Source organism: Embiotoca jacksoni, unplaced genomic scaffold, assembly GCF_022577435.1.
Source record: "Embiotoca jacksoni isolate LCO1_2020_lvr unplaced genomic scaffold, fEmbJac1.0.p SCAF_8, whole genome shotgun sequence".
Lineage (NCBI taxonomy): Eukaryota > Metazoa > Chordata > Actinopteri > Embiotocidae > Embiotoca > Embiotoca jacksoni.
This window is the reverse complement of record NW_027185436.1, coordinates 12,984,012-13,008,866: the sequence shown is the minus strand read 5'-3', so window position 1 is coordinate 13,008,866 and position 24,855 is coordinate 12,984,012. Positions and strand designations below refer to the sequence as shown.

At 44.5% G+C, this 24,855-nt stretch overlaps 1 protein-coding gene across 3 annotated transcripts in view; it reads left to right on the top strand.

The window, feature by feature from the left end:
• The window catches only part of fam222aa (family with sequence similarity 222 member Aa), a 46,416-nt gene extending 26,820 nt beyond the window's left edge, over positions 1 to 19,596 (top strand). For 2 of the 3 annotated variants that reach the window (XM_069138346.1, XM_069138345.1), the window contains exon 3: positions 16,137 to 19,596. In XM_069138346.1, coding sequence (XP_068994447.1) covers positions 16,137 to 17,602 — 1,466 coding nt within the window. In that variant the 3' untranslated portion in view covers positions 17,603 to 19,596. Of the gene's footprint in view, positions 1 to 11,519; positions 11,551 to 16,136 lie in introns of all 3 variants that reach the window. The other variant, XM_069138343.1, reaches the window with a different exon arrangement.
• The last annotated feature ends 5,259 nt before the right edge of the window (positions 19,597 to 24,855 follow it).

Here is a 24,855-nt window from a genome sequence, read left to right as displayed (position 1 = left end):
TGCACTTAGACCTTGGATTGCCGTGTTGTTTAGCTACTCATTGCGAGGGAGGCTGTTTAGCTGTGCTGATTGTGCAGTTGTGGCAACAGGGCTGACCAGACAGTGTTTAACGTGCCTCACTGGCCCTGGGTGACCCTGAGGGTCTGTAAACATTTACAGTGTCTGGCCCTGGCCGTGCCGGTCGCATGTAAAGTGTGACAGCTGCTCTGTTTGCTCCCCGAGCACCGCCCTCTGTCCACTCACAAAATGGTGTAAAGGGACAGAGATGAGCCAGGGTTGAAGACTGCTACAGAGCTGGCAAAACTAGCTCCAACCAGTTTGGGATTAGAGGGAGCTGCAGCAGTCAGACATCTGGAAGGTGAATTTGTCCCTAACTTTGTTGGAGCTTTGGATAAGCCTTTTTTTTCTGACTAGTGAAAGAAAGGTCTTTCCTTCTTATTGAATGCTCCCAGAGTCTTTAGTGGCCTTTGTTTACATGGAGCTACCTCAAGCTGATTAAATGGACTGGTGGATGGGGAGCAGGGGAACACTGAGCAGTTTTTACCTAAGCTTACAGAGTCTTAACAGGAATAGCAGGGTCTCTTCATCAGTGGAATATTGTATCAGGCCTGTAACCCAGTAAAAGTCTTTAAAAGAGAGACTCTGATGGGAAAGAAATGAAGAGCTTCCCGCATTCTCTCCTCACTGGTCTTAGCTACTTCTCGGTTCAACGTTACACTCCAATCGACTCCTACAGAGGAGAGAAGAGTCACCAACAATAAGCTGACTGTGTACTGTGTGCTTCCTCAGTCCTCAGATCTGAAGTTGTTTTTCCTGGTCTCATAGAGCTGTGCAGGTGTGTGTGAAACAGAGAGGGAACCAGAGAGACCTGTGGGTGCATTTGAAAGGGGCAGCTCTTTAGCTGAGTGGGGTTCAACCATGCTCACTAATGAGGTTTCAGAGAGGTGAAGTGGAAGGGGGGGTGCAAAATAAAATTAGTGAAGCTAAAGATGGAGACGAAGGGAGAGAAATGGAGGTCCTCAACAGTTGTCTTAATCGATTCCCTACTTCCAATTTCGCAGGATTAGCCCACTTCCTCTCAAGGTCCTTTATTGAGGAGCAGCCAGTGGGAGTCAGGACTCGAATCAATAGAGAAAAAGAACAGTCTCCACTCTTCCATTTGCCCTCCCTCTTACTGACCCTCTCTGTCTAACTCTGTCTCTCTGAGTCCCCCCTCTCCCGCTCTTTCTCCACCTGTTAAAACCTTTGATTGAAGGACTACAACAGGGACTGACTTGAGGTTCATAATGAGGATGTTTGAACATAATAGCCTCCTTTCTGTCCTTGGACGGGAGGGGGGAGAAAGTGTTGGATTTCCACCACTGTGCAGCACTTGGCTTCAATAAGGCAATTGTTCGTCCAGGCCCAGAAGGGGTGCAGAAAAGCCGACAGTGGGTCTGGCTGCAGAAGTGGGCACACTCAGGTCACCATGCTGAGCAGGTCCCTGTGACTGATTGGTTGTGCCCCAGTTTGTGCAAAAATGGTAAGGGGCTGTGGGTAAGGTGACCTGGGCTCTCAACAGGAGGCTGAATACAAGAATACACCCCTCAAATAGACAGTGAGAGCACAGGAGGGAGATTACCTGGCAGTGAGGTAGAGGTGAACTGTGTCATTTGCATTTGCTGTCCTTTACACAGATTGTGTGTGTGTGTGTGTGTGTGTGTGTGTGTGTGTGTGTGTGTGTGTGTGTGTGTGTGTGTGTGTGTGTGTGTGCGCTCGTGTGTGCACGTGTGTGTATGTGTATGAAGGCTGGGGTGGCAGAGCAGTTGGGATGAGAGGGCGAAGAGGGTTTTAGAAAAAGCCCCTGCATGCAGATGCTGAGTGGCTGCACAGTTCATTGATGCGACTCCCATTAAAAATCCCTCATACCCTCAATAAAAAAGGACTTAACTGGCTCTACCATCAGCTGGAAGCGTTCAGATCAGCTCGCCAGACAATCAATTTCCCCCAAGCGCACAGAGCTTAGCAGGAGAAACGGGAGGCGGAGAGCGGGATGTTTCCATTATCACAGCCTGCTCTGTGTCTGTGCTTGGGAGGGTGGGGTGAGGTACTGTAGAGTGGGGAGTGCAGGGGAGAGAAAGGAGGGAGCAGCGGAGGGAGATGGGGAAAGACAGACAAGTGGAGAAGAGAGCAGAAAGGGAGACAGAGAAGCTGGCTTTTCAAAAAGCTATTGACCGCCTGCCCTTAAAAATATCATATTGGATTAGCCTCACAGGGGCAGCCTTTTGATATTTTTTTCTTTGGCCGTAGAATTAAAAGGAGTGCAGAGCATTACTTGAATTATAAATCATAGGCACTTGCTTTCACTGCGCCCAAATTCCGCGCATATGTGGCTGCACTCTCCAGCGCCAGCCCCTGTCATTTTTAATTAAATCCCCCCTTATGGGTGACATTTGTAGCTTGCCCCCTCCTTCGTCCTCCCTTCCACGTCTCTCTACCACTGCCCTAGATGGAGACATGAAAGGCAGAGACGGCAGTGGAGCCAGGGCCTCTCATCGTGTTGTGCCCCAGAGAGAGGGCACCCTTTCAGACAGATGAGAGAGAAAGGCCCTGCAGGGGGAGAGGGGTGAATGGATGCCACTGACCCTGGCCAGTGGTGACCTCCCTCTCCACCCATCCCTCTCCTTGATCGTCATCCTCCAGTGAGGGTTGAAAGGTCCAGGGAGCTGGGGTGAACGTTAAAGCCCTGCTCCTGGAGGGAAAAGGGAGGTGCACCAGTCCGGTGATGAGTAACACTGAGATGGCTGGACAGAAGGGCCAGGAGCCCCCACCGCTACCCTGCCTCCTCCCTGGCCCAGACAGCAATTACTCTGCCACATGTCAGCTCAGGAATAACAGGTCCAGAATCTGTCAATTGACTGCTTGATGGGGATATTTCAGCCTGGCTCTTTTCCAAAATAATATCTTTTCAAATTTCAGCAGGTTTTCATTTGTTTACTCATTACTTAGCAGTTGCATTTGTGCCAGAATGACATTTTATAAGAATGCGATTGTCACACTGGGTGTGCACATTTGCACATTTTATCCAGGCCCACTGTAGGTACTCTCCTGTTTAACCACAGAGCTCACTTACACTCCCATATTTGTCCTGTGATTGGATCAGACTTTAGGCTAAACCTGGGTGTTTCCTTGTCTCTCTAACCCCTGCAGGGCCTTGGTGCTAATCATTAGCACACGCACACGTGCTAATCATTAGCACACGCACACGCACACGCACACACACACACACACACACACACACACACACACACACACACACACACACACACACACACACACACACACACACAGTGATTGAGCATACTTTTGTTTGTACTGCATTGATTACTATAACCCAAATGAAAACAAGACCTATCTCACACTGTGATGAATGCTACTGCAGTGAAGTCAAACACATGAAATTGGTTGTATCCACGGTTGAATCCAGTTTAAAATTAACTGTTGTGCAGGTCAGAATTTGTCCCCTAATTTGCCTGGTTGCAGAGACATGTACGCACACATATACAGAAGCACACCTGCAGCCATAAGCCTCTGTGACACCACCCAGGAGGCCCGGGGTGCCAATCAGCCAGGTGTAGATGAAGAATTCCCAGAAGGCCTGATATCCCAGGTTCATGCTATGTCAGGTCTGGTTCAGCCCTCTTCCAGTTTGATCGACAGAGACAACCTGGCCTTGTCACACACAGCCTTAGGACATGACATACAGGTTCACCTGGGGATTGTAGTTTTCCTAATAGCCCTGTGCCTCTGCAGGCAGAGCTGCCAGAGCCATTAGTTTGCTTTGCTTTTAGCTGCTTCTCTTCCTAAGCCGCACCACCATTGAGAGGGAACATGCTCAGGTAATAACCTCCAGCCACCGCTCTTCCACTGTTGTCTGAGGGAGTACGAGACAGTGGAATTAGCTGGCCATATCAAATTGCAGCACGATACTTCAATGACTACTATCCGGGGGGGAAAAAAAGACGGGGAGCATTTTTCTGTGAATATTTAAACGTGATCACCGGCAGCAGCAGAAATAACAACCTTTACCCTGATTGCCTCAGTACCCTCGAGGGTGGGGGGCATAAAGTGGAACTCAGGGGGAAAGGAATGGAGACGGCGAGGGAGAGCAAATCTGCATGCACTTGACCTTTTCCTACTGATTGAACTACCTCATTTCTAACTCCCATTTGGAATTCCACAGAGGGCCCACAGAGACTGTCATTATCCCACAGTCTGCAGCAGGGAAGCAGAGGTCATGAGGTATTTTTCATGGTGAAAGGTGATTGACGGCTATCCATGGCCTTCATACCTCCTGCCGGATGCCTACTTATGCAATTTCATTTTGGGGATTGCTGGGTTTGCATAGCCTCATGGAATATGTCATTCACACTTTCATCACATTGCTAGATTGCGAAATCCAGAGTATTAGAGTTGCAGTTTATTTCAGAGACAACTATGTGATATTGGTCATACTAATCTTACCTCATGCATACCACAGCCTCTTCTGTCGTGTTGGCGTCTCAGTGCTGGCACACAGAGAATCATTTCCGGCTGGTGGCGTCCCACAGAGCCATGCCTTCCCTCTGCCCTCTGCCTTCTGCTGTGAACACGGGGGGCGAAGCAATCTTATTGCCTTGAGAGGTGAGCTTGAGGAAGAGGGGCTCTGCTGTAGTTTTGGTCACAGCAGGACTTGGGTTCAAAAACGGGTTCCTTGTTCCAAAGCCTCCGAGCTGGCATTTGGGCGCCCCAGGTGCAAGGCATCGACACCCTCTGTCTTTGCCTGCCAGTGAGTGGGGGTGGGTTGGAGGATGTGAGCAAGGGTACAGAGTGTCTGCAGTCCCTTGCTGTCCCACAGGAAATGACACGTAGATTGTGTATTCACAGAGCTCACCACCGTTGGACTGTGTGAGAGGCGTTCAGGGGTTGTTGCACGCTCCTGGCAGGATATTTATTATTTCTAAATGGGTCTCATCATGACAAAACTCTAAATAAATATGTAGCTTTGGGCCAACATTTGGACTTGACAAGTTCCATTATGTTTTCCAACATGTCTCGCCTTTAATTGCTCTATTTATGTCTAGCCACTCCATCCAAATCCTCATAAAGGTAGTGCACATCTAATAAATCCAAATTTTTACCAGCCTGTACAGTATATCTGCTAAACAGATAATGTGTATAAGTATACCCAAAAAAAGTCCTGTTTGGTGTTTCAGAGAGCATTCAGCAACATTTAATTTGTGGTCACAGTGGTTTCCAACAATTTGCATTTTTGTCTTACATTATTCTCATCTATCATAACTGCATGTGTTTATTGCAATTTTAGCAAATTGATTGAAATTCACAGAAGGTAAATATTGATCAGCATGATGTTTCAAAGGCTCCTCTGTGGTATTTTGGTCTGAACCGGTGCTGAACCTTTAATACCATTCCTGGCTTTGGTTTTTCAATCTACTCTAATAGTGCAGAGGGTTTGGCAGAGAAAGCATGGGAGTGCAAACTGACCACAGCACAATGTAAAAATCATTGCTCCTGCGGGACATTTAACTAGAGTTTATGTGGTTTGCTATTCAGGCTCATTCTCATGAAGGCCATCTTCGCATGCATTGGGTGCATCATCATTCTAAGGTTGGTGAGTCTCACTTGCTGGGCTATAGGTTTAGGATTTTGGTGTTGTTGTTTTTTTGGATGACCTGTGGCTACAAGCTCCAACCAATTTCCATTGGTCCTCAAGGCCAACAAATTTCCAACAATCAATTTTCACTAACCCCGGCCATAACCCTAAAGGAAGACCTGCAAACCCCGACCTATACCTGTGAGCTCCCTCATGAAGCATCAATAGTCTCATCTGTAAAGTGTTTTTTGTCTTTTTGTTGTTGCTAGGTAGTGGAAATGCACATGACGGGTAAAATGAAAGTGAAGATATTTCTTAAGGAAAGGATAAAAAGTGTGTTGGCTCTGACAACCAAAGAGGTGTGACATCCAACTCAAAACATTTCTCAGTGACAGAAACTGGAAACGGATCCACATTTATATCTCACCACAGTCCCGTAGATGGATAAAATAACTATATTAATTAAGAAACATTACAGTTAGTTAAAAATACGACACTGCTTCTGTTTAATTCCTGCCTCAGAAACTCTACTGACATTAAATCTTGTTTCATCTCACTGAAAATTTACACATTTGTTTACTCTCCTCTCCTCTCCTCTCCTCTCCTCTCCTCTCCTCTCCTCTCCTCTCCTCTCCTCTCCTCTCCTCTCCTCTCGTTGGCGTGTGTACTGCAGTGGAGTGCCTTGTTGTCTGTGCAGTGTTAAATATTAATTGGGAATCAGTGGAGGACTTGTCTCCTAAATGATAGAACAGAAGGGCCCAGGCTTGCCTCAGGCAGCCTGCAGGCGCCTTTCTTCTTCCATTTACCTGCAGGCCTGCACACCAGCACTTCCTCCGGTCTGACAGGCCTGCCCAGGCGCCTCCAGCCTCCCCTCATCTCCCTCTCTCTCTTTCTTTTTCCCTCCCGCTCCGCTCTCTGCACTGGTTATTTTTCTTATCTCTCTGTATGTGCTTACAATCCCTACCTCTGGGGTCTTTTACTCCAAACCTGTGTGTGTGTGTGTGTGTGTGTGTGTGTGTGTGTGTGTGTGTGTGTGTGTGGTTGCTCTGTCCATTTGAGTTTGTGCATGACTGTGAATGCTGCTGGCTCTTGGCTGTACATGTAGCCCTTTGAGAAAATAGTGTCACAGCCTGGCATATTCTCTTAAAGACAGGACAAGGAGGGCCTGACATAAATCTTTCAGGTCAGGATTTTAGCTTGTTGTGTTTTTTCTTGGCCCTGTGTCCTGTGTTGCTCTATGCATCATCACTGAATGGTGTAATCTCAGTTTCCTCTTCCTGATGTTTCCCCATAACTGGCCTCACAGATTATCTTTCTTTTGTCTGTGAGCCTTGCTTTGTTCCTCTCTATCAGTCCTGTCATCTTGGAGATGTGTACCAGGACAAAACAAACCGACTGCTTCTTTGTTTCATTGGCTAGCTCCAACTTGCGGATGACCCTTCTGGATGGAGTTAATTAAGCTGCAAAGATTTATTTTGGAAATCAAACCTGTCTAACTTGTTGTTGTATTTTCACTCTGTATCTGTTTTCAGCAGAGCACAGCTTTTCACTGAGGGTACACAGGGCTGAAGTGAAGTGGCAGGGCTGAATGTAAAATGGAAGAACCTCGGGAAAGAGGAGAGGGCAGCAGAGAGGCAGGGATATAAATGGAGGCGAGTAGGAGGTGGGGTTGACTTTGATGCCATAGGAATGAGTTCACAGGCTCATGAGCACAGGCCTAATCGCACATGACAATATCGGCTGGTGTGCCAGTCGCAACGCATAACCACCCCGCTGCTTGTGCTGACTCGGGGTATTTGCTGATAAAGCTCTGCTTTCTAGACCATACTGTATGCACAATGAGGGTGGCCCAGGCAGGCCTGAGGGCTGGCTCATCACAGACAGCCCACAGATCAGGGGCTAGGTCCCCCATCTATACAGAACCGTGCAATCCACTAAGCCCTTTGGCAGGACTTGATTATTAAACAGAGCAACTTTGTGATGAATATAGTTATTTTTTCCATTTCTATTATGTTGCCTATCCACGCCCATAAGTTATTGCAAGTGGAAAGAGCCTGGTGAAACTTGTGCCTGAAATGAGGTCGTGGCTTTAAGGAGCTCAGTTCAGAGTGTGAAATATTCAGGGTTGATATTTTTATATTCAAACGCCTTTTTTGTTGTTGACTGTCATGGGAACAAACATGGAGCTCGTTCTCTTTGTTTGACCTTTTTGTTTATGAAGTGCAGTGTGTGGTGTGAGGTAAACATGTTGCCGCCCCAGTTTCTATTTGTTTGGTGCACGGGGGTCCTACAAAAGGCCTAACATGGCTGCTGCTGGCCCGCATTCCTTTGTGCCTCAAAGAGGACATAAACTACCCACTGGTGTTGTTTGCCAGACACTCAGGTAGATCATCAGTAATTAACACTGCAGTGATCTCCTCTGAATTAAAAGGGGATCCTCTGTTTAGTTCTCTTTGATGCATGCAAAGACAAACACACAAAACGCAACATAAAAGACTGTAAGATGTCTGCCTAAATATGTCTCTCTTTTTGTCATCGTCACAAAGGTTAGTGCTGATAATAATGTTTTAATTCCCAGGCAGTAGGTCTACTCTGGTGCTGCCAGTGGTGTTAATAGGGCAGGAATGCAGGACGAGTGGTTTCCCACGCTGTTAGTTTTCTTCTGCTGGGTGCGTTTGAGATGAGGCTCTGGGCTGGCTAGGCTCTGCTAATGCAGCCAGAGTGCAGACAAATGGAAAGTGACACTTGTGTGTGTAGAATGGTATTTGTGGTGACGCTTTGACTACAGATAATAAAGTGTTCGCCCTGAGGTGATTTCGCCCAGCAAGCACCCCAGATGAAACTCACTTACTCAGAGAGGGAGACAGAGGAGACAGAGAGGGGGATGTAGAGACTGGGAGGTGGATGAGGAGAAGAAGAGGGGGATAAAGAAATGTAAAGAGAGTGAAGAGACAGAAAAGGAGTAAAGCAAGAGTAGAGCAAAGGAATGTAGAGAGGAGGAAAAGAGATTAAAAAGACAGAATGCAGTAAAAAAGATCCAGAGGCATGTAGAGGGAGATTCAACCGTTTGTAATGTCAATGTTTTATGGGTCAGAGGGGCAAACTGTTGTTTGAGAGTGGTGGATTTTAGAGGTCAGAAGACTTACAGAGATTTTTTTCCTTTTGAAAACTATATCACGTTTATTCACCTGCTTTCTATAAAAAGAAATAAAGATGTTAACAGCTTTTTTAGATTCATAGATTTTGATGATTAATTGTTATTAATATTATTAAAGAGAGAGAGAGAGAGAGAGAGAGAGAGAGTGTGTGTGTGTGTGTGTGTGTGTGTGTGTGTGTGTGTGTGTGTGTGTGTGTGTGTGTGTGTGTGTGTGTGTGTGTGTCAGGCCATGTGTACAGAGGAGTCCTTCAGGATCAATCAGTTCTCAGTAATTTCCCCTACAGCCCATAAAAGCCAGGTCTGTCTGGAAGGAGCATGAGGCTGCCACATCAAACCACCTAATTAATTTTCATAGCTGATTCAGTAACATCTGGCTTTGGAGATAAATTCTAACGAGAAAATGTAAACATGACAGTATCCTGATGGTATAATATTTCACCTTTCTTGAGTAGAAACCCTCTATAATAGACACCTAATTAGTACTCTTGGTAGGACGCATTGTCCAGCATTACATTATTCACATACAGTATGTGAATTTTTAAAAGAATTATAATATTAACAGACAAACACTTAGCGCAGAAAGTGAAAACAGACCTTGTTTTTCTGCTGCTCCTTCCTGCTGTTATCAGTACCCGTGGACCTTATCTCTGTCTCAGTGTACTGTATTAACTGCACACGTGTACTGCTTCACTGCAGGCTAACTAAATGACCTCATGCTGCAGTCTCTGTGAGGAGGAAGCCCAAATTAGGCTCTTGGTTTGGTATTTCTTCCATCTGCTTGTACAGAAAATAGATAGATTATATCTTGGAAGAGATTGGCTTTAATGAAATGAGAGATTAGATTTGAAAGTTTTTTCTAAAATCTATTTTAATGATTAAATCCATTTTTGACATTGTGCCACGTCTGCTTGCCTGTGAAGGATCAGTGTGCAGATTGCTTTAACATTCTCATTATCCTCTTTGCTGTTTGTGAAACATGTTGGCAGGTTAAAAGCTGAATGTGTGATGTGGTATGGCACCCCTGGTTGAAAGATGTGTCCAACTACTGCTTTTATTTACATAGCAATTCATTTGATTGAATGCATACATTATTTATTTCTGATAATTGAAAAATGTAACTTTGATGAAACTAGATTTATGTTGCAACATACAGATGTTTCAGTCAAAAAAGTTATATTAAAAATTACAATCAATAACTCGTAAAGAATTTAGAAAAGACAGATTTGGTTGGATAGCACATTTTTGTTTCCACTGTCTTACATTATGCATTTGTTTGATGATTATGATGACACAAGCAGCTGCTGAATTCAGACAGCTCTATCCTCTGAGAAATCATTGCAGTCAGATTTTTATCTTTGCAATTATAGATAGCAAAGGCCCGACAAATAATTGCCTTGATTTTTTTTCTCCCCGTGTTGTTGCACAGAAAATCAACCTTGAGATGAACAGAGGGAGATGAGTGTTCCTAAAAATGGCTTTTCTGATATCAAGCAAGCAGCAGGGTTTCCTTTCCCCTCACGTGCACTTGAATTGATTAGTACTTTGGCTGAGGGCATATTCAACATGTCTGCCCCCCTGCGAGGCTGCTCTACCCTGTTGATCACTGGCTCATACATGTGCTTCCTGTGCTCCTTCTCTCCTCAGGAAGCTCCTGTGGGGCACTGAGGCTTTGATTGACTGGCGGCCGAGTCCACAGGATGCCTCTATTATTATCATCTCTACCTCAGCAGAGGGGCGGGGGTCTATGTCCAGGGGGTCTGGCCGACATCCCCTGCTTTGTGTGCCCGATTGTCAATTAGAGGCAGCGCTCTGCCGGAGACGAGTGGGATTCAGGGTTAATTGCAGAGGACCAAACAGCTGGCTCTATCAGGGCCCATTGTGTTTGCAGCAGTTGTCACGGCAATTGAGGCCTGGCTGTAATCGCTGACTAATCAGCCCTGTGCCAGATGACACCTCCATTAGCACAAGGCAGGTATTGTTCAGGATGCGAAGCTGCCTCTGGCTTCCCCGTGCCTGCTCATCCTTTTACAGCAGGCTAACAGGGGTGGGGAGAGGACGTCATAGACCCTGATCCTATCTGCTAAGAGCTGAACAATAGCCACAGGTCAAGGGTTCCCTCAAGGAACAGTGCTGTTCAATCTGCCCTTTCTCTGCATGTCAAACTTTTTCCGAGCCTAAGGGATTCTGATGTGAAGGATTTGAACACCATTTTAACCATGAATTATTAATTTGAATAAATTAATTACAGCGAGGTTAAGGGCAAACTGTCCATTAGTGGTGGAATGTGCTATAAGAGTGTGGAAGAGGGGGCATCCTGCTGGCCCGGTGGTCTAAAACACCTTGTTATGGAAGAAGCCATTATTTAGGATTCTTTGTAGCATGAAATTTCCAAAAACAAAAAGAGACCCAGCCCACATGGCTGCATGTAGGCTGCAAGGACACATGATGAGTGCAGCGAAAACTCACCCATTTAACAGGGACTATCTTTCTCAGGGGAAATGGCTCCCAGTGAGTGCTGTGGATGCTGAACGGAAACTGACCCCGTTTTCTCTCCTCTTTCCGGTAATCTCGGCTCATGTTGTTTGCCCTAAGCTCATCGCAGACTGCTCTGTTTGCTTGGCCAAAGTTAAATGTGTGTTACACACTCATTTCTGTAAAACCTTAATTGCAGTTCAACCAAATGGTTCTCTCCCTTCATCTAAACAAGCACTCTTCTCCCCTCCTCACCAGGGCACATGGTCAGGGGGGATCAAAGCGTGTGGTAAGTAGGGATACCGGATTGCAGGAGTGAGTGAGAAAACGCTGAGGGCTTTTTGATATGTTGAAGCATTTTCTCCACTAATAAGAAGAAACTTCTTCAACCTGCTCATAATTTTAGAACACTTGGAGCACTAATAAATGTGAGCAAGGGCAATTCAGGCAGTTCTCGTAGACTTTTCCCTCTGCTTATTCATTTAAACCTCTAATTAAAATGCAAAGCATTCTCATGGTCCTCTGGATTTGGTGCTGTACTCTTGCACAGCCCCTGACTCCCTATCTCCTTTCCTTTTTTTCTCTACTCCCCTGTTACCCCCCCCTCCCCTCCCTTTTCCACCTCACCTAACTCCCTTCTCTCATACTGTCTCTGTCTGCCTTTGCTTCTTGTGATCAACACAATTTGACCTCTCACTTGGAAGAAGTGCACAGAATTTAATGGATTTTTTTACAGTCTAATCTAACCAGTTCCCTCTTTATTGCTGTTTTGTACCCAGTGGACCTCATCTTTACCAGGCCCCCCCCCTCCACCGCCTCTTCCACCCTCACACCAAGAAAATTAGTTCATCAGAATTCAAAATGTACTGCTAGCTAATTAAAGGAGTGTTAATTGAGTGTTCAGAATTGGGTACCCCCTTCACCAAATGCACACAGAAATACACACGCACACACACGCACGCACACACAAGCACACATGCAATCACAGTGACAGCAAGGACACCAAGGACGTTACGCTTGGGGAGTTTCATGCCAATCAAAAATGGAGAGAAAGGAGAGTGCCCATCCTCCAAGTGAAATGGGATTTCTAGATCATATCATGGCCTATTGCAGCTCAGTCCGGCTCTGTGCTGCCATGTTATCCAATCCCTGCCTTGCTATCTCTGTCTGACCGCTGGAGAGTGTAACACTGCACAGATAGCCTCTCTCACCGCGTGCATCGTGCTAATGAGGGGTGGCATTTAGAGATGTGCTGCTCTGACACATGGGCATTGTGTGCCAGGCACTGGGTGATTAAGGACGAAGGTCAGCCCATTAATTGCCTCCCTGCCATCTCGGCTCCCTGGCGCGTGATCTCTCAGAACTAATGCATGTGTTTGCCTGAGCTTTTATCTAATCTCTGATGCAGTTCAATCATATGCTTGGTTTGTTTACATTTCTTTCAAGTTTTTTCTTACTTATTGTAAAAGCAGAGCTAGGCCAGGTTTCCCCGTTCATTTACTATAAGCTGTTTCATGTACTTGTGAGTGCACATAGCATCCTGCTCTGAGGAAGGGAAAAAGCATATTCTTCTATCCCCAGGGGAAATAATTAATCCTTACAAGGCTGTCGCATGTTGAAATGAAGCGAGTGTGAAGCATTTAGCCCAGGAGGCATTGCAGGCTGTCGCCCGCACAGGCACCTGTTGTTGTCCCTGCCCTACATTTCATGAGAGAGCGCTGAGCAGAGGATAACAACATGCTCCACTGATGGCAAATGAGACACACAACTGCAGATGCAGGTTTGTTTGTGTGTGTGTGCGCACGTCTTCACTTTTTTTCCCCTCTGTTTTCATGCATTATGTTTGCATGCACGACCACGCTAAAGAGTGTGCACAGGTGCAGGAAACCCCCTACCTTATGAGGAGGTGAGGGCTCACACAAAGGAGGCAGTGCTGGCTGCCTCAGAGGGTGTTTATCAACCAGCACCATCTGTACGCTGCTGCTCATAGCTATGATCTACTGCACCCTAAACCAATAAGTCACAGAGCGCCAGCCTAAAAAGACACTCTCTCCTTTAACCTCCATGTCCTCACTTATAGACTTACTGCTCTGGAGGAAAGAGATGTGGAGACCCTGCACATCAAACACACAGCGTGCATAGCGACGTGTTTGTGAGTGAAATATGCTCTGGTTTGTGGCCATGCTTACTGTAATCAACTTTGCTATAAAATTTATACCATGGAACTTTTTAAAGAGGAAGCTGGAATCAGAAGCATCCAGATGCTCATTTGCCTCCTCCTCCTCCTCTTCTTCCTTTATGCCTGTGGGTTCTAATAACCGGAAGCCTTTGTGGAGCTGGGATGGGTTTTGTAGGCCTGAAAGGCCTCTAATCCCTGTGGCCTGTGAAGTGTGAAACCCTTTGATGCCAGGTTGGTGTGCCAAAGGCTCTGCCTATTGACAAACAAGGGCCAAGCTGGGAAAAGATGGAGGGAGAGGGCTTTCTCCTCTCTCTCAGAAGAAATGCCGGCTCAGGCATGGAAAATATGGGCTCAGTCAGTGAGAAGGAATAGAATTAGCCACCCTTTAATGAATTTCCTGGCTGTTTTTATAGTTCTTTTCCTCATGTGGCAGTAATTAGGTGAAATGATGGGCATATTGCAGCTGGGGGGCTTGTAGGGGCGGCAGGGCACAGGCCCTTGATATGCCTGAAAGCCAAGTATCTTTCCTCATTTAGACCATGTGATGATCAAAGATGGTTTGTTTTTTTTGCCCTCATGTAAAGAAGATCAGAAAAATGCTGCCATTCCATTTGCATGTGGACCAGCAATATCCTTTGAAATGAGCATGTTTTTCTCTTCTGAGCAAATGAAATAAGTCTTCTGTCAGTTTTGCACTGCAAGTCAGAACATCAAAGCAAATGGCACTGCTGTCACCAGGGAAGCAGGGTTTGCCTCTGTAAGGTTGGTTAGATCTTAGATAGGCTGGCCTGGTGCACTCAGACCAGCCCATTAGGATGGCACCCTAACTAATTAAGTCATTAATGTCAACATATTTTTACAAATTTAAATTCCAATATGAAGTGTAGTGTTTATGATTTAGAAAACATGTTGACTGTCTGATGAAGCAACCTGACTGGAGTAGGTCTGGTTCTAAATTTGGCTTAGGATATCCACAGTCTCTCTTCTCTACTGTTAAATTCCCAATTTATTTCTTTTATGATATGGATCTTGTAGATTTAATCATTTTCACAGTTGGAAACCCATAGGGTTGTTGAAATGAACTCCCCATGCTATCTGTAATGGGAGCAAAGAAATGAGAATTGTGACTACTTGGCTGTGGAGTCTCTTTAAAATGATTTTGCAATCGAAAAGGAAATGGAGTGAGTCCTAGTCACAGCCTGCACCCTGCAGACTCCTGAGGTCGCCAGGACATTTGCTGACGGCTCGGTTATGGCAGTTAATTTTTGTGCGTTTTGTTAGCTTTTGCATAAAAATGTCATTTTTGAAGGGGTTGCAAGTCATTTGTGGCAGCTGATATATTGCTTGTAAATTGAGTTCTTTTCTCAGCCCCCCACCCTTTTTGTTGCACTGAGCTAAGTAGCCATGAAATTGCCTGAATAATGTCGTTTAAATCCAATCTCACCGCGGCCCCTCACCTCCATGCCCAGCCCCCAAACAATGACACATGGTGGGGTTTTTAGAAATTGCATTTTTCCTGTTTGCCACCTCAATTCACAATGGGCAAGCCTTGGTTCATTGAGTGAGGGCCATTGCTAGTCTCACTCACCACCTTCACTGGTGAATTGAATTTTGGAATTGGAGTGGTTTCATGTGTTGATCACATGTATTTGTCTTTTTTGTTTTTTTTGTTTCATCATGTATAATTTTGTATTTTTAAAATGAATACATGTAATAACAATCTGCATTACATGCACACAAAGGCCAACCTTTCGCAACAGTGCTCATCATTTAAATATTTCATAATCACACAAGTGTAAACCTCTAGTATAATCATGTATTTTTCTCTCTTTTAAAAGCTTTTCCTGACATATTCATTGCAAAGCCAAGTTTCCAGTTTTATCCTTGACCAAGTTTGCAAATAGCAGCAGTGGAGCATTCTTGACTTGACTCCGTTCTGATATAGTTCACCTTAACCAGGCTAGTAATTCCCCATGGATGTTTAATTGGTTTTTGCGAGGGCCTCTCCATGTACTCCTGGACTGAATAAATGTAGAAATTCTGTGGCCAAGGGTAAGACCCAGTAAGTGATACCACTTATAAATCTCAAATGTGCCACTGCAATTAAACAAGCTTTTATCCCCTCCCCTTCATCCCTCCCTGCCTGGTATCCAAGGCTAACCCAATTCAATGCTAAAGAGAGTCCGAATTAATTTCACAATGCACTGATTTAACAGCGCCTAAGGTACCAGGCTTTGACAGAATGAGTTTTTAAAAGGATCCATTTGTCTAGGGATGAACTTCCACAGGAGGGTGTGAAAATTAGATGGAAAGAAAACTCAAATGGAGGAGTGGAGTGATGGGCCACAAATGAATACCAGTCCTCATTTACAATTTTCAAACTCTACTTGACTGTTTCTGAAGTGTGTCTTCTGTTTTTATCTGGGTTCATTCACCTGCTATCGTGTAACGCTGACATCTCTGTCTGCTTTTGATGTACTCAGTGCAGCTGCCAGATTTTACTACTGCAGCAGAATTGTAGTTATTTCAGTTGATTGATTGATCTGGCTTTTTGACTGCCATTGCTGTCAGCTTCTTTGATACTTCTGGATTTAAACCCCGGGTCTGCTGCTCTGTTCGTCTACATGAAGCCATCTATATTTATTTTGTCTCATTTCTTTATTTCACTCACACTTTTCATTCTAATTGTGTTGCAGGTGAACTGGTGGTGCCCACACATTCCCCACGCTACCCCACTGCGGCAGAACTTGATGCCTACGCTCAGAAGACGGCCAATAGTCCGCTGTCCATCAAGATCTTCCCCACCAACATCAGGGTTCCCCAGCACAAGCACCTTAACAGGACTGTGAATGGATATGACACCACAGGGCAACGCTATAGTCCCTACCCACATCTCCACACAGGGGGCTACCAGGGTCTCCTCGCCATTATCAAGGCCTCTTCCTCATCGTCATCATCGTCAACATCCACCTTCATCCCTTCAAAAGGTGTTCTCAAGAACTCAGAAGGCAGACGGACTAAGCTCTCTCCGGCCCACATAGCTGTTGCCCCATACCCGCCCCCTAGTAATAGCACTTTAGCCAGTGGCCACGGCCAAATGGTATACCACACTGGGCCCTCGAAGCCTCCAGAAGGCCCCGGACTGTCAGTTCCCCCAAATGTCACTGTAGCTGGCTCAGTGATTCCTGTAACAGGGGGCCGAGGCCTGGCCCTGCCCGCACAGTCCAATCTCCCCTCCATCCAGAGCATCATCTATCAGATCAACCAGCATTGCCAGGCCCAGGCTCTGCAGCAGGTGTGTCAAGGTGCTGCCACAGCTCCGTCGAATTCCAGCCCCTCCAATCAGGGCACAGCTGTCATGGGGGTCTCTTCTAGCTCCTCAGGTGGAGGCTACGTGGTAGGAATGGGTCCCCAAGCTAACATGGTATACACAGGGCCTGGGCTGCCAGCTCAAAATGCAGAGGCGATGAAGACTGGCTTGTACGCAGACAGTATGGACTATATTCTTTGGCAGAAGCAGCAACAGCAGCAACAACAGCAGCAGCAGCAACACCAACAGGCTGTGCTACGCATGTATAGTGGAGGCAGCGGAGGAGGAGGCGCCATCAGCAAATCCCCCGAAACTTGTGTTCCAGGCGGAGGAATTATGGCGGCCCAAGTGTCATCCTGTTCTTCTAGACCTTACCACCTAACAGCGAGTGCCAGTGGAGGAGGCGGGCTGGACAAGGTCAACTCTTCCCCTTTGAACTGCGTCGGTATGCATGGAAATTTCTCAGTGGGTCAATACTTTGCACCGCCGTGGAACAGTGTGCTGGTGACACCTGACAGTGACTGCTACAACCCCCAGGAGCTTTTGGGCACCTCAACAGGAGGGCCAGCCACGGGGCACAGAGAGATGGGCTACCCTCACCACTACCACCACCATCATCATCACCACCCTGCTATAGACAGTGGGGGAGGTTTGTGCTGCAGCCTGCCCAGCAAGAGCTTGTGCAACACCTCGGTGCTGAGCAGCAGCTTGCAGTCTCTGGAGTACCTGATCAACGACATCCACCCACCCTGCATCAAGGAGCAGATGCTTGGCAAAGGCTACGAGACTGTGTCTGTGCCACGTCTGTTAGACCACCAGCATGCACACATCCGCCTCCCTGTTTACAGATAGAGGGGGAAAGTAGTGAAGGAAAAGAATCACGAGTTGTGAATTTGTGAAGAAAATCAAAGAACAGAGATGTTTTTGGGGTACAGAGTTGTTGCGAGTGCCACTGCTTTAACTAGTGTGGGAGCTTAGAGAAGAGCAGTTGTTGTGCTGTGTGAACCTGGGTTTGGTGGTTTCAAGGCAGGCTGTGGGAATCCCAAATTCAAAAGGTGGTGTTGATTGCCAGTGGGAAAGAAAAGGGATTTCAAGATTCTCCAGATGTTCCATTGTGTGGTTTGCCAATAGGATTTTTGGATTGATTTATTTTTTTCTTATGTTTCTTTTGTTATTTTATTTGCCTGAACTTGTTTTCTGAAGAGAATCATAGCTTGACATGAAGTGCATACGCCACTCTTATCCCCTTCCAAATACTAAGGATGAAGCTACTATGTAGGTTGTCACTGAAATGGTCTTAAAGGGCCAAAGTTTAGGGCTGCTCTCAAAATCCAAAATTCTATAACAGTAAGCACGTACTCATACAAAAATGTGCTGACAAATGAGAAGAATAAGATTATAGGCAGTACTCGGGTGTTATGTACAAGGATCATTAGGTTGAATTAAAAGGATAGTACAATATTAGTTATTGTTGCTGTTATAATTGATACATAAATTGCACTGCTTGAATTTTGTTAACTTTGAAGTTTGGAATTGGGTAGTTTGGATATGATATATTTAAGAAACTTGAAAAACTTGAACCTATTTTTTGTTGTTTGATATATTTGTAGGTATATTATATGTATTGGCTGCTACGGGGAAAAATGTCTCAAATGCTATTTTATTATTTTTCCAATTTTGTTTTTCTGATTTAATAATTCCTCCTCAAGCTGATTTGCAGTCTCTTATGTCCTGGTGTGAGGCATAGATGCTGCTAAGGTTCTGTAAGAACCTGTTCGGAGAGCTCTTTTTTTTTTTTTTTTTTTTCCTTACCAACACTGGAATCTACAATAAATCTTGAAATACTTATTTAAAAAGAAAATGTTGCAAAAAAAATACCAGAAAAAGAAATGTTACAATGAAGAATGTGATTGGGAGGTTATCTACATAACCTTACATGTATGTTAATGCGTGTATGTGGCTGAGTGCATGCGCGTGTGTGCATCTTAGTTTGTGTTCTTCAAAATCCTCAGACTTTTTTTTTATTATTGTGTCATTACAAGATTTCTACCACCATGACTGAAAGACTCACCAGTCCCATAAACATTATACCTGAGAAATGAACAGCAAATCTTGCTCCCTTTTATTAGAGGGTTCAGATTTTCTGTGGAGGTAGAGTATAGATCAAGTTCTCGCGTGACTCCTACAGCACTACAGCCTCTTCATCTGTCAGGTGTTATCATAATGACAGAAAGTGGTGAAACAAATGGAGATCGTATTTTTGGGGTACTATTCACCCCTAATCCTGCAAACAAAAAACAAAATGAAAACAATCATGCCCTGTCCCACTGGCGTCAGATGAAATGAGACTAAGCTAACTGCTTTTCCTTGTCCATTTCAGCCCCTGGTTGGGGTGCATTTAGCTTGGGCCAGTCTTAACTTGATGATTCAGAGCAGTGAAATATTTATTATGACTGTGAGATTCACTTGAATGTACTGCACTTAAATTACTGCGATGTTTTATTGCCTTGTGGGACTCAAGTGAAAGAGAAAAATTGGATCAGTGAAGCAGTCCTCTGGTCTTAAATTAGCATTTCTTTTGTCAGTCAAATTTCAGTGGTAAATTGAATTTATTAACTGGAGAAAGGGAGAGAGAGAGAGAAAACCAGAGCTTTGTTGTGGGGAAATACTGGCATCAGTCTAGATTTATGAAGTGCAATTATTATGACTGTATTAACATTTTTTCTCTGAGCTTACACCAAAAAATGTAAACTACAGTTGTCAATACATTCCCAATGTACCACATCCCGAATCCTTATCCATTTTCTTTTGTTTTGAGGTGTAAAATAAATTTCTTTAAGAATATATTCAGAAGCCACATCTTGGCTTTGAAGTCTGTGATTATTTTTTAACATACTGTATGTCCTCTGGAAGTTAGTGGGAAGTTGGGCTGTTGTTCCTGCAGCTTTGTGAGATCCAGAGTGGAGCATGATGTGCGATGTAGACCCTATACCGTATTGCAGCTATATAACCTCTGCCATTCAGAAAACCTAGTATGTTTAATTGACCATCTTTTAAATGTTTACACTTTGCCCTTCCAAAGATTAAGGACAGATGACACTGGCAGAAAAAGAGCACCATGAATAATGGAAATGTATTGGATTCAAAAAGCAGGAATTTGTTTTTCTTTGATCATTTGCACTCCACAATAACAGATCTTTTTTCCCTTAAGATAACCCTTGCTTTATCTTAACTATGAGCCTTAAATTTTGAGCTAATGGTATCTGTAGACATGCCACTGTCTTTGAAGGCTGGTAGAGATTTCCGTCTAAAGAATACCAAGCCCCTTGGCTTAAATTTGCACAGTAAGCCTCCTTAACATTCCAGTGAAAATTTTTCATGTTGTTTCAACAGCTTAATGCCCCAGCCACAGTCTGATTCCAGCATATTTTCTGTCTTGTAGAAATATTTTGACAGATTTACAGATACATCCCATCCCTAAATCCCTTCCGTTTGGCTTCTGCACACAAGCATTAAACCCTGTCACATGATGTTGAAGTGAAGAGGAGACACTTGAGGCAGTGGAGTTTCTGGTGTCTGGCCTTTCCCACCAGTGGAGGTCTGAGACACCAGGCCTCTCTGCTAATGGGAATATTGGGTGACGTCTGGCTACTGGACACTGCCAGTGGAGAGTATTCATTCAGTCAAAGGGTTGAAATCAAACCCTTTTCAAATAGCAAGGGATTTCCTGTTAGGTAGTGAGAGGAATCTGGCCATTATGAGCCAAGTTCAACTGAAAAAACCCACAAAAAAAAAAATCCCACACAAAATATTTTCTATTTAGCTTAAATGCTGATTTAAATCAGTTATGCTACACATAAGGTGCTTCATCATATTTGGGGCCACTTTTTCTAATGTACAGGCTCCACACGGTCTGTCCCCTGGTCCTTTACACGCATTAATGAGCTCCTATTGATGGGAAGCATCTTAGCCCCACGACTCTGGTCCATTCCACTATTCCTGATTTGGACAATGGACGCTTAGCCCATATTAGGATAATAGAATTAAATTTCAAATAGATTTATGCCTGAGCTGATCCAGCCACAGCTCACTCAGCTGCAGAAGCAGAGTGGCATATGGCATGTCATTATCTAAGCCCAAACTCCCCCTGTCCAGGGCCAACAGGGTTCAGCAGTGCTTAAACAAACTGAAGGTTAGGACTGGCTGGCTGGCGTTGAAGGGGAGGACAGCAGGGTTTGGGGGGGTGGGGGGGGGGGTTGCTAAATCACAGCCTCCACAGCGTCTCAGAGGGCCTCGGCACCGCATCATGGCGCCTGGGCTCAGAGGCCTGCTTTAAAAGCTGGGCTGTGTTTGATCGAGAGGATTTGTTTTCTGTTGGATTATACATGGTTGCTCCCTGCCTGGCTGAGGGGCCCGGTGCAATGTGACAGATCTCAGCAAAAAAATAAAATAAATTAAAAAAGAGAGAGAAAGATACAGAGAAGGATTTTTGGGGTCAGAGAAGCATCAGTAATCAGGATAATTGCCATGTTCCTGGTGCAGTTTTCAGCCTCCCCTCTTCCCCTCACATTCAGATTCAAGCTCTGAAGAAATCACCTTACTGTGAAAGACTTATTGTGCCTCAATTTACTAAATCCTAGTAAGTGAAATCTGCATTTGTAATGAACTTTTAATACTTAAAAAAAAGAATTTAAGGTCGGCTGCCCAGGAAATGATAAATGACACCAACAGCACCATCTGAATGAGGACGTTTAGATCTATAACTTATGTGCGCGGCTACAGACCGCTATTGACTGTTAACACCTTCTCAAGGACAATGAGACGCTCACAAGGATGGCCTGAGGGCAAAGTGGAGAGGAATTGACTTATGCTTGATTGTAAAAATCCCTTTGTAAATCCCAATAAGTCCATGAAGACCTTTACCCAGTGTAAAGGTCTAGTCGCATATTATGCACCTTAAATAGTGCTGAGAAGGAAGGAGAGCGGACAGGCCGTACAAAGCAACAGGGGGGGTAGAAAAAAATAAGGCAGCTGCTCACTCTGTAGAGTCTTGGCGCTGCTTCTCTAACCTATACAAATTACTGGGGGAGGCGTCCCCTCCACAACGCTTTGGTCAACCTCAGTCATGTCCCCTGGCTGCCCTTGGGCCCCTGGGGCTCTCATCTCGGAGTTCTTCCCAGCATCCCTCCTTAACATCTAAGAGAAGATAAAGAAGGCCAATCTTTGCCATTTGGCTCCTACCTAGCAAGAAAATACTTTAATCAATAATTCAGGTGGTCCTGAGGAGGGTTGTATATTAACCCACCAGTGTTATAGCTGTATTGCACAATTTTATGAAAAGATTTGCAGTTTTGCCACATAGTTAGAGCACATTGCTGTCTCTTTTGTGCTGTTGGATGAAACTGGATGGGTCACATGTGAATTTACATTTTGTTTTTAGGCTACAAGGTAAAAAAAAATCAGCACAGATGACAAAATACATCAGGATCTTTCCCCAAAGGCACAGCCCCAGAGCCCTTTTTTAAAAGGCGCAGCTGGGCGTAATTCCAGGAGCTTACAGCGTTTTTCTCAGCGTCACAACTATGTATGTTCAGCTGAAAAAGCTTATGGCCTCCAAATATTCATCTAGTTTATGGGTATATTGCTGTATCCAATCTAAACTCAAAAGTCTGGGGATTTTGCTTTTTTTCTTCCTGATTCCTTTTACTGTTTGTGAGGCTCTCTGAGTGTTCCTATGGACAAACAGGGCTGTTTTTCCCGAATGATCTCAAATGCACCAATGCTGCCAAAGTCTGAGGGTGCTGCAACCTTGAGAAAATAATATATATGGAAATGGGAAATCTATAAAGCATCTCTCTTATTGTTCTCCCTGCAGTGTTGTATTTATGTTTAAAAATGATTTTGTCTCCTCAGGATGAAAAAAAATGTAACGAATACCTTGCTTTTTTTGGAAAATGATAATATATGAGTCTTAGATTTCGAAATAAGAAGTCTGAATATTAAAAAAAAATAAAAAAGCTGTAAAATCCTTTAGTCGTGGGGTTTTCAACTTTTGAATGTGCCTACAGCCAAGCATCCCAGTGATTGCTTACCCTCTCCAGTTCTGCAATCTATCCCCAATCTCCCCCAACCATCATCAATTTGCTGAAACTGCCACTGTCCTTCCTCCATCCCAATGATCACAGTAGATATTTTGTCTGGTCCCTGCTTTTGTCAATCTCAGGACTGAAATTTCTTTATTTTAATGTAGATGGTTGGTTTTCATTTGACTTCTCCTCTCTTATGTATTATTGTTTGACATAAGTAAATAAAGCAGATGACTTCTATGCCTGTCCTGTTGCTATACTCCACAGTAGATCCCTTTCTTTCTTTCTTTCTTTCTTTCTTTCTTTCTTTCTTTCTTTCTTTCTTTCTTTCTTTCTTTCTTTCTTTCTTTCGCTCTTTCTTTCGCTCTTTCTTTCGCTCTTTCTTTCGCTCTTTCTTTCTTTCGCTCTTTCTTTCTCTGACTGTCTATAAATATCATCTTAAACAATTTTTAAGACTCTGGGGTAGATCTTCCCGTAATGAAGGTAAGCATATTAGTCTTAGGATTCACTTTGCACATCACCACCATATGCCGTCCTCCACAATCCTGTTGTTCACTTGACCTTTTTCACCTTTACAGCAGCATCACTTAGGCCTCACAGTTTATGAAGCATGTGTTCTTCGTGTTATCACTGGAAAACAACCTCGCTGGAGGGAAACAAACAAAGGGACAAAAAGGGTACTGTATTATTTTATACTGTGGGAATGATTGACATTTTCCCTGGATAAGAAATTGCTCTTCAGCTGAGGCAAAGGCAAACTAAGTTACTTTACATGCAATTTGCCAAAGCAGCCAGGACAAAGGATCCTCCTCTGAAGGCTGGTAATTCAAACCATACTATAATGACAGAGCAGATGTGTCCAATAACCATTTCTAAATTCAATTCGATAAAAATCGTAGCACAGCTATACTGCTCTTGGGCTATTATTGCAGCTCAGTTGCTCCCAAAATATCCACATTCCTTCAGTTTGCACTATATTTAAATTCCATTGCGGATATTACATGATGGTCTAATGTCACCTTATCAAAATAAATATTTTTTTGTTGACATGCACATGACTTGTAGGTTATTTCCAGCACATTCCTGCAGAACAACAGCCCGACATAGACCCAGTCTGAATGTTTAACAACACGGGTACCTTCAAGAACTCAATATTGACACCTTCGTCTCCTTTCTCTCCTCACTCCCAACCTCTCCACCCACCTAAAACATCAGATAAGCCGTAGACTGATGAGCCAGCCGCCTCCACCAGAGCGTGTGGTACTGGGAGACTGCACACTGATTCCATACACGCTCGCTCAGACAGAAAAAGAGCTCTGTGGAGCAGAAATGCTTCTCTTATTAGCAAAACTCATTCACCTGCACGCCACATTGAGTCCCTGGCAATTTCACAATAAATCATGAGAGATGCCTATGGAGGCCGGGCAGCAGGCTGAGACTCTGCCTCGGCCGTGCCCTCGCCTGTCAGTTTAGACACCCTGAATCATTTCGGGTTCAGCAGCCTCGTTTCGTCTTAGATGAACTGAAAGGTCATCTCATACACCACCTAACCAATATGTCTCTGGCTCCTCATCTCCCAGTGCTTCCAGTGATTGCTCGTTCCATTTAGAAATACCACACCTAGGTGAAATATTTCACTAGGGATCATGAAAGGAATTTCAAGGAATTATTTCAAAGAAGAGAATTAGCACTGCTTCAAGACTCCAGGAGTTATCTTTTAGGCCTCAACCTGACTTTATCTTTGAGTGTAGAGGCTCATTAGGCAATGATTTATCCATCACTTTTGCAATTTAAGTAGGAGAAATGATTAGTGGGGGTGAGAACAATATGAGATTCCTTCTCTGTGTCAGTCTGCTGGACCTCAGGCAGACAATGAATGTTGTACTTGAAGCCGTCAGACAGTCTGGAGTGTTGTTTAGTAAGTAAAGAATGACTTGGACCAAGTCCAGCCCAGTATCCGCTTGAGACTCATCAGCCTGAACACCTTAAAGCTTAACTGGACAATAGCTGAACAATTTG